Raw genomic sequence first — 9873 nt, 5'->3', positions numbered from 1 at the left:
CCGCAGGCAGTTATCTGCACAGAGGCTGTCTAGTTAATGTTAGTCTGTGCTCACGCGTGCTTCAAATTTCTGTAGACACTGTTTTGATTATACTCTAGGCTGCACAGAAGAAAGGATAACACTTTCAGTTTGATTTCAAAGAATGTAGGAAATAATAATCAAATGTGACTGACACACTAAAATGAAGGTTATTTTTTTTCCCCCCAATTATTTTCCCTCTTAGAAAAACAGGAGGAAAGTTCTGATGATGAGACGGAAGAAGGCGAGGTTGAGGATGACAATCCAAGTGACGTTGAGGTCAGTACAAAAGGAAAGTGAAAACGCTATTATGGAAGTTTTGCTTTGACTGGTGTAAAGTCTTCCTAACATTATAGTTTTAACCACATGTATTTGCAATTCACAATTTAATTATCAAAGTAAATTAGATGGGGAAATGACAGGAAGTTGGTGAGAATAGCTGTGTAAGAATGTTTTGTGAAAGTAGATTTTGAAGAGTGCCAGGGCATCCAGCATGTAAGAGCTAGACGGGCTGCTCTTTTCTGCTGAGAGGAGGCAATGAAAAAACAATAATGGAAGGCAACGGCCTTTCAGCAGTGAAAGCAGTGCTTAAAGAGACAAATAGGATTTAGGCTGTCCATAGATATGTGTGGGAATCAGCATATGCATTGGTGTTTTGTAAGTAATTTAATCTTCACTGGCTGAATATATAATAGGTGTGATTAGTATTTTCTTTAGGAATGGCTCAGTGAACACTCATACATCATGGAAGTCTGAATTTTAGTTTCTATAAAGTAGATATAAATGGAAAAAAAAAGATTTTTAGTGATTGTGTGAGGGCATGAGAACCTGTTAGTAAAACCATTTAGATACGAAACAAGCAAAAAAACCAAATAGTTGTTTTTCAGTGTCAAAGTTGTGCTATATATTTTCTGCATTTCAGTCAGTAGTATAGTGTCATTTCAAAATTACTGGATTTAGTAATCTGAGATAATGTTATGAAGGAAGAGAAGGAAATATTTTAAATCTTTAGGGCAAGTTACTTTAAAAATTCACATTAGTTTGTCAAATAAAGCAGAGTTCATTTGAACATAATTTGAAAAGTAACTCAATAATCAATTGGTTGCTTCTCTGTAAGCAATCCATTTTCGTTCAACAGTAATTTTATTTTTGAGTCCAAAATACCTTTTTTGCCCCCCAAAGTTGGATGCCCTCTCCCAGGTAGAAGAGGATTCTCTCCTGCGTAATGATCTTCGCCCTGCCAATAAACTGGCTAAAGGAAACAAGCTATTCATGAGATTTGCTACTAAAGGTAAATGAACAGCTTAACAAGCATAATGAATTAATCGCTTGTTGTAGTTTTATTTGTTGACTAATTAATGACTTGAAGTACCTAGTTTTTATTTGCAAAATTGTTAGGTTTTTTGCTAATCATTAGGTAGATATCTAAGATTTTGCAATAAATCCACATTTAATGTGTGAATTAAATCCAGTTCAAGTTGTATGAAAATTATTGTACATAAAAATTTTATCTTGGGCACAGGGCATTCTTCCTAATACCATAGAATAGGTTTTATGATGCCCTTCTTCACAGAGGTAAATTTCACATTTTATAAATATGAAAATCGTTTGAGATGCTGATGAGGTATTAGTGGAAATTATTGCTAAATACAGTTGAGATATTAAATGATATTTTTGAGTAAAATGAAAATCCATATAATTCCTGGGCCATGTGGGAAGGTGACACATCCAGAAAGAAAAGAAAGGTCATGAATAAGGTAAGTATAGCCTCCAGCAGTTACAGTGGGATGTAATGCTGATATGTAGAAACTCAGTCTCCCTAGAATTAAGTTTCTAGACACAAATAAAACTGTGGTGGTAGGAGAAATTTCAGAGGTGTCAGCAAAATTATATCCTTCATGAAGGAGATTGAAGTAATGCTGATCTGTTAGACATACTCAGTCTTACTTTCACTCTCTGTGTCTTTGACTAGATAGTTATTTATTTTTATGCTAGTATTCTAAGAGGGAAATACTCCTTTAATTTATGTTTTTTCAGATGACAAAAAAGAGCTGGGAGCTGCAAGGCGAAGCCAGTATTACATGAAATACGGCAATCCGAATTATGGAGGCATGAAGGGGATTCTTAGCAATTCTTGGTGAGTATTGGATAGAGGAATTGGAACATTGCAAGTAATTGGACAAGATAGTCTAAAACTGTTTTAATTTGTGGATTTTCTTTCTATTCAGTTTATGTAGCTTATGCATAAATAATGTTTTTGCAATGTGACTATGGATTTGCAAGGAGAGTATTTTCTCATGAAAATAAAGAATGTTTATATTCAAAACATTCAGAACAGATCTCTCACATAAATGTATGTCTGCTGTTAAAGTAAGTGATAATTGCATATGCTTAATCCAGGACTGAATATGGTTCATTCATGATGCCTTTTCTGTGACAGGAATGTCATTCTTTTTATGGTGTTTCAGGAAACGAAGATATCATTCACGTCGAATCCATCGGGATGTGATAAAGAAAAGGACACTTATTGGGGATGATGTTGGCTTGACTCCTCCTTATAAACATCGTCATTCAGGTAATTGATGCCAATATGTCGACCCTGTAAGAACACAACCGGGGAATGGAGGACTGGAAAGGACCTTAAACAACACCTCATGTAATCCCCTGTGGTGCGTGAAAGTGAAGTGTACCTTTAAAAAATATATCTATAACTGAATCGCATTTTAAGATTTTGCAGGGAACAACTGGGGCAGAAACTTCACGCTGCTCATTGGCTTACTTAACTAGCTGCTACTTTTTATGTGATATTTTTCTCTTACGAGTTTAGGACATGGGGGCTATCGCATCAAGGGCAAAAAGAAGAGAGAACTTCTTTAAACTTCTTGGCAATTTGTCGTACTTGCTATGTCAATTCTTCCATTCTATGAAAAAGCAAGCTCTAGATGTAGAACAATAAAGATTAGAAAATTCTATTAATTAGGCTTGAATATCTTCATCTACTCCCTAAGGCAGGGGGTGTGCATTAGAAAAATAATTGGTGTAAAAATCTTTGACGTGAGACAGTTACAGTGTCGATGTTTCCTATGAGTGGCCTGTTAAAAATACAGCCATGGATGTATCAAATTTCATGGAAGATTTTGCATGTTGTTAATGTACTGCTTTCTGAAAAGATGCTTGCACACTGCTGATGACTAAATTTAAGTTGTTGATTTATATTTAAATCTGTATATGTGATAAATTCATACTAATGATATGTGTGTTCTTTTTGGCATTACTGCTTACAGGGCTTGAAAGGATTATTGCGGAGCCAGCAGTTGTCACATTAAGCCCTGCAAGATCATAGGAATTGTTATGCTTAGTTCAGGAAGTATGAACTGCACCTACTACAAGAGGCAGTTTTACTTTATACATTCAGTCCAGCTTTATGCTTGAGCAGGCTTCTGAGATAGTGAACACCATGGACTTTTTTCTTCTCCTGTGGCGATTTTCTTCCACTTAGGCTATTCTGTAATATAGATTCCACTTAGAATATTTTGCAAAATATTCTCTCTCTTTAGCCTTAGAGAAAGACTCATTTGTAGTGGATAGTTAATTACAGTGGGTTGGGGTTTTTTTGCCTTGGTTTTAAGGTACCTTATATGAATTATAAACTTCAGTTTATCAGAATCATTTTGTTTTGCTACAGGCTTAGTAAATGTTCCTGAGGAGCCTATTGAGGAGGAAGAAGAGGAGGAAGAAGATCAGGATATGGATGAAGATGACAGAGTTGTGGTAGAGTACCGTGATGAACTGCAAGCTTTCAAACAGTCCCGAGACCGCAGTGCAGCAAGACGATCGAGTGCTAGTGCATCTGATTCTGATGAAATGGACTATGATCTTGAACTGAAAATGATATCAACACCCTCTCCCAAAAAGAGCATGAAAATGACAATGTATGCAGATGAGGTGGAATCACAACTGAAAAATATTAGGTAAATATTCTTTAAAAGTATCAGTGAAAAGGCATTCTAAATTTTAATTAGTGACAGAGCTGTCAAAGCTTAAAGACAAACTGCTGAAGCTACTTTTTCAATTCTTAACATAATTTTGTAGTAGATATTTTAAAAAGAAATACAAAATACAGAAGACAGTGATACAGGCTTTTAATTACAATTAACATTCTTTAAATATAGCTTCCTTTGCAGATTTCTGTAACCCTCCTTATTGATAATAATGAAGCTTAGTGGAATCAATAGAAATTTATGCAAGCAAGCACAATTAACTTCTTGCATTTCATAGCTAGGCTAGGGAGAAAGAACTCCTCTTTCTCTTTTCCTTTTACCCCTTCCTCTTTTCTCAGAAAGAAGAATAACCCTTAAGTGTGGACGACAAAAAGGAATTTACGTTCAGTAGGGGCATATTAACCAAAATCGCATACATTGTAGATTATTAAAATAACCTCAACATGCATCCCTTCAGTAGTATGATTATAGTTCATTATAATGTCAAGTCCTTTAACAATTTCAAAGTTGCTTATCTGCTCTGAATTTTGACCCAGAGGCACATTCTTAAGGAGACAAACTCGATACCTGCCTTGAAATGGATACTGAGATATTCATGTGATTATTGCTAAACTTAGGATTTTGACTGGAACGCATGCTCTTCTAAGTAATGTTTTTACCTCTGTTTCTCAGTAGAGAAATCCTGATATTACTGTTTTCTGTGGTGTAATTTTACACACAAGAAGACTTAAGAACTATACTAGATTTCATTTCATTTAAGGGACGTTAAATCTATTATTATTTTATTTAGGAATTCCATGCGAGCAGATAGCATAGCAACCAGTAACATCAAAAATCGGATTGGCAGTAAAGGATCATCAGAGAAAGTTGCGGATGTAAGACTACTGTTAGAAGAAAAACGTCAGAATAATACTGGGCCACGTCAGCCAAACAGCACTGTAAAATCAGGTAATTTTAAACTCTTACATTGTGCAGAATTGTGACTGGCTCATTAAAATGGATATATTCATTTCACATCTGTGCTCCACTGCAACTTACAAACGCAAGGGAATTCTGTTCAGCAGCAGTTTCTGCATCCGTACAGTTAATTTTTCCTCACTAAGAGGCTGAGTTGGGGATTGCTTTGGGGAAGAATGAAGTACATTTGAGTGAAAGAATGACATTTATTTTTATCCAATTTATTTGCCTGTTTCTATTTCCCCCTGCTTTGTCCTTTTTGATTTGCTCACTCCTTGAGGCAGAGATTCTGTATGACTCTGAGAAACGTAGCACGTGGGGGGCTCACGTACAAAATGAAACGTGACACACTACCTACTTACATGAAAGAACATGTATTACCTGAATATAGATGTATTTTTCAACTGGCAGGGTGTATTTTTGGGCTTAATTGACTGTTGCGTTTTTGACTCAGGTATGGATAATTTCAGCTGATTTTGACATACATAATATTCAGAGGATTATGTGACTGATAAGTGAAAGATACTTTTTTTGAGTCAGTGTAATGTAGAAGTTATGTTAATATATTTTACCCCTCTTGCACATTTTGGGGCTCTGACAAGGTGGCACATAAATCCTATAACTTCCTTTGCCTTTATGTTTTTGTTTGAACCCTCTTTAGGAATATCTAGCTAAATCAGACAAACTTCAGAATGTAAGACTCGTATCATGGGTTAAGTATCAATTATTTAGGATTCTTATATTCTATTTTTCATTTTGTTCTGCAAAATACCAAGCAGTATTAGAATTCTAAAGCAAGGTATCTATTATCCAAAAAGAATCGTTGAAGGCATACCAATTTTTGTACAATCATACCTCATGCTGGATACATACATGCTGTGCTGCTAAAACAGAAATGCAGCAAGCCATGGAATAACTTACTTTTTCGATCTTCTGGACATAGCACAACCTGAAAACATTAGATGCCAAATTTACTGCCAAAAAAAAGAAAAATGAAATCTGCATAAATTTTATTGCAGATATTGCCAGGACTGAAATCCGAGTATGAAAGACGTAATGAAAAGACTACAGAAAGGATAAAAACAGAGAATCTGTCTAGTTTCAAGTTCTTGAAATTGTGCAACGAGCATAAAATTAGCTGGCAGAATAAAGTCAATGCATCATGATTTTTGTCATTTTAATCACTGAAAATATCCCTAGATGTGCGGCAAAGACTGGGAAAACGACCACATTCTCCAGAAATTAAACCTCCAAGTAGTACCTGTGCTCCTCGTCGAGAACCAATATCGGATGTACACAGTCGGTTAGGAATCCCCAAACAAGATGTAAAAGGCCTCTACTCTGATACCAGAGAGAAGAAATCAGGTTAGTTTTATGGAGAAATGTAATGCTGCAGTGCCTTTGTTTTTAGAATATAAGAGAAATTTCAGTAGAAAATCATGAAGGATGTTCAGTTGAGTGAAATTAAAGATGAATTAGCAAATGTTTGTTCAGAGCTTTCAGAAATCTAAATACATGTAGGTAGGTTGAGCTGAGTATTTTTATGAACAATATTTTTATATAGATATGCTTAAAAGTAGAGGACTACTTTAAAACTGTGGTCAAAACAGGGCACTAAATCGAGTGTAATGAATGCAATGGCACTGCAGACCTGTGTGTAGCGTTCTCTGCAAATGGGAAATGGTGAACAAGACTGTACTGAGCCTCCCATATTTTAATTTCAACTACTGCTTCAAAGCATAGTAAGTTCCATGCCAAACATTAAGGTGGGAGTAGTATGAGGAGTTTAAAGGGATGCAGTGAATTTAAGACTAGGTTCCTTAGAGTTCCTCCAGAATTCCTCTTAGTCCTATCTTTTTTTTTTAAAATGTTTGGTTTTCATCTGTTTAGGTAATTTATGGACCCGATTAGGGTCTGCTCCGAAGACACAAGAAAAGACTTCAGATAAACCTGAAAACTCTGTGGCATCTCCAGAGGAAGATGATTCAGAGCTACAGCGGGTTTGGGGTGCTCTCATTAAGGAAAAAGAACAGTCTCGGCAAAAAAAGAGTCGATTGGATAACTTACCATCTCTACAAATTGAAATCAGCCGAGAAAGCAGTTCTGGATCAGACACTGAATCATGATTGTTTTTACATTCTGATCCTGAAGATTGTGACTCTGCAATGTGGCAAGATTTCCTTTGCCCAAAAGCTGGACACTGGCAAAGACTCTGCAGTGAAGGTTCCAGAAGTGTCTCTGTTCCTTTTATACAAAAACAGAGATGCATATACCACTTGAAACCTAAAGCAATCACGTTTGTCTGGAGTCTGTGGTTGGCCCTGTGTTACGTAGGGCATTGTCATACATGTTTATTACAGCAAACCTTTAGTTAATTCTAGCAAAACACTTTTCCCCAAGCTTTGAACTTAAAAGAAGACGCAGAAATGCTCTGTATTTTTAAGAAGATCTTTTTGTTCTTAATATTTTTAACATGGAGCCTTTTAACAAAATACTTTACACAATTCATCCAAAGAACAGGGCATTTCATAATGAACGTCATTGCCTTGCCCTTCTGGCTCTTACCAGCACCTTTCCTTTCCTCTTGAAGAAATAACAATAATGCTTCCTGGGTAGGCAGCCAGCAAGGATAAAGCATGAAGGGACTATTACATTCCCTTCCTCCAAAATACTGAATGTAAATCTAAGTTAAGCATTTTAGTACAGCGAAATTTCACATAGTATCCAAGTAGCATCACTGCTCTCAAGGAATTCTGCTCATTTATTTTGGTGTTACTATGTTCTGCTGTAGCAGGGATTGAGATGTTCAAGACTGCAAAGTTGGATGTGTGAGAATTGTGTAAATTCCCAAGGGTTTAATTTTTTTTGTTGTTACATAAGAAATTATTTCTTTCATTTCATCTGTATTATGTTTTGAAGAAATCTAACGATTTAAAAGCATACATTTTTATATTTGTGAGAATTTTCCTGTTGGGCACAGTGAAAGCTACAGTGGTGTTTCCCATGTGCTGTTTAACTATGTATATATAACTGAAAGAGAAAAGGAAAACTATAGGATCACTGTCTCATGTCAATATTTTTGAATGTTCTTACTGTATAGTACATGTGGATGTGCACATGGTTGACTTGTTACGTTCAGCTTTTCTACCCACATACCCTCTCTAGGTAGGAAAAAGGTTTGATCAGTGTGCAACTGCAATTTTTTCTCTTTGCCTATGGCATTTATTTTGATTGCCAATAATTCTAAATAAGGAATAATGATAGCACATCACATTCTGGTAAACAGAACAGGTAGCAAAAACATTGCTACATTTTGATAGTCTGAAAATTTGTTTGCATTGTCCCTATTTCCTAGGTTCTGTCAGTTCAGAATGTGTATGAATATCTCTTCCCCTTTCTGCTTTGTAACAAACAAATGTTTTCTCTTTTTCCCCCTATTTTTGTATTAAGTTGAAGTAGGTTTGAGGCTTCACAAAAGCAAGGAGTCTGCAATTAACTTTTCTTATTGCTTTATTATGTGTAAGAATAGCAGCATGTAAAATTAAAGGTAAAAATGAAAGGTACAGTGACTAGAAGGGTAATCTGGGGACTAGGCTTCAAGCCTTATTATTTCCTTGTTTTGTGACACTCATCCTTGATTTTATATTTAATTATTGAATATATAAATATGTCTCATGAAAGTACTGTTGAGAGTAAATGACTGCAATGTCTGATCACTGTAATAATACATTTTAATGTGTGCTTTCATTAATACCCCTTCCAAAGCTTTCAAATAGCATCATACCCATACCGTACTCATTTCTCAAGATCCTGATGAAATTATTTAACCAATGTCTTTTTGCCAGTAAACCTTTGTGTTGTATTACTGCTTTGAATCCATTATGACCTTTCCTTTTCCTGAAAGGAGATGGTAGATAGGAATCACGTACCTGGTCTATGAAGACAGGCTTCTGCGCTGTTGTGAATCTTTGCATGTTTTTAAGCTCAGCAACTGGTTGTGGTCTGCTGTTCATGTTGCTGATAACCGCTGTGTTTCCATGTAAATACTCGTAACTGGAACCTGGTGAAGGACAGACTAACTGGTATGAAGGGCAGAATGGGAACAGAGAATCTCTTCAACTGATAAAAAAGATCTGAACTAATGGATGTATGAAATCAACAAAAGCGATGTAGGCAAAGGCTTGCGTTAGTTGAAGAGGAGCCATTACAACTGGTTCTGTCTTCCAGGTAGTCATAAACATGCCTTACAAATGCCTCCATGTTAGTTGGGTCCATCGTGTTTATGGTTTGGTGGGAGGGTTATGTGTGTTAATGAGACCATGGTAGCTTAGCTGCAAGAAAAATAGAGGTTTACTGTTGAAGGGACCTGTAGAGAGTTTTTTTGTAATTAGTGTTTGCCTGGTTTTGCTTTTTGATGGTGTACAGAGAAGCCTTGGAAAGTGTTTGCTGGTGTCAGGAATTCTGGCTTTGGTCTTCCTTAGCTGCTTTACATGAACTTCTGGGTTTTGATAATTAAAAATAAGCACTGAATCTTTAGTGGATGCTTTTTCCTCAACATGGGTAACATAAATCTATTTGACCTAGACAGAGATTGCATGGAGAATTTTGTTGTAAGTCCCTTTCTCTTTGTGGTCAGCTGTTTGGCTCTTAGCTGATGTGTTCTTCATCTTTCACTGAACTCCTGGATATTAGCATATTCCAGGTTAGACAAATTACAATTTCAATGTAAGGAGCAAAATTAAGTAATTAGAATTCTTTGCGTAATAAAAAGAATGCAAGACCTACAAAGGCCACCTTCAAGGAATTTGATACAGAAAATTAATGTTCTGATATTGAGAAGTGCAACCTATGTCTTTTACTAAAAGGAACTTACCTTGAAAACTGCAAAAAGAAGTTT

The 9873-nt window shown here is 35.9% G+C and overlaps 1 protein-coding gene across 1 annotated transcript; it reads left to right on the top strand.

The window, feature by feature from the left end:
• Window positions 1-223: 223 nt before the first annotated feature.
• LOC104070441 (chromosome unknown open reading frame, human C17orf85) lies at window positions 224-7715 on the top strand (the record flags this gene model as incomplete). Its single annotated transcript, XM_009580393.1, has 8 exons — window positions 224-297; window positions 1201-1309; window positions 2056-2155; window positions 2487-2593; window positions 3704-3989; window positions 4810-4967; window positions 6177-6341; window positions 6867-7715. Coding segments are annotated over 8 exons (1235 nt in total), but the record flags the coding sequence as incomplete, so codon positions are not given.
• Between the last annotated feature and the right edge of the window lie 2158 nt (window positions 7716-9873).

The sequence above is a fragment of the Fulmarus glacialis genome, unplaced genomic scaffold, assembly GCF_000690835.1.
Source record: "Fulmarus glacialis isolate BGI_N327 unplaced genomic scaffold, ASM69083v1 scaffold40376, whole genome shotgun sequence".
Lineage (NCBI taxonomy): Eukaryota > Metazoa > Chordata > Aves > Procellariiformes > Procellariidae > Fulmarus > Fulmarus glacialis.
Note: the sequence above shows the minus strand (reverse complement) of the source record. Positions and strands in the feature narration are given on the sequence as shown.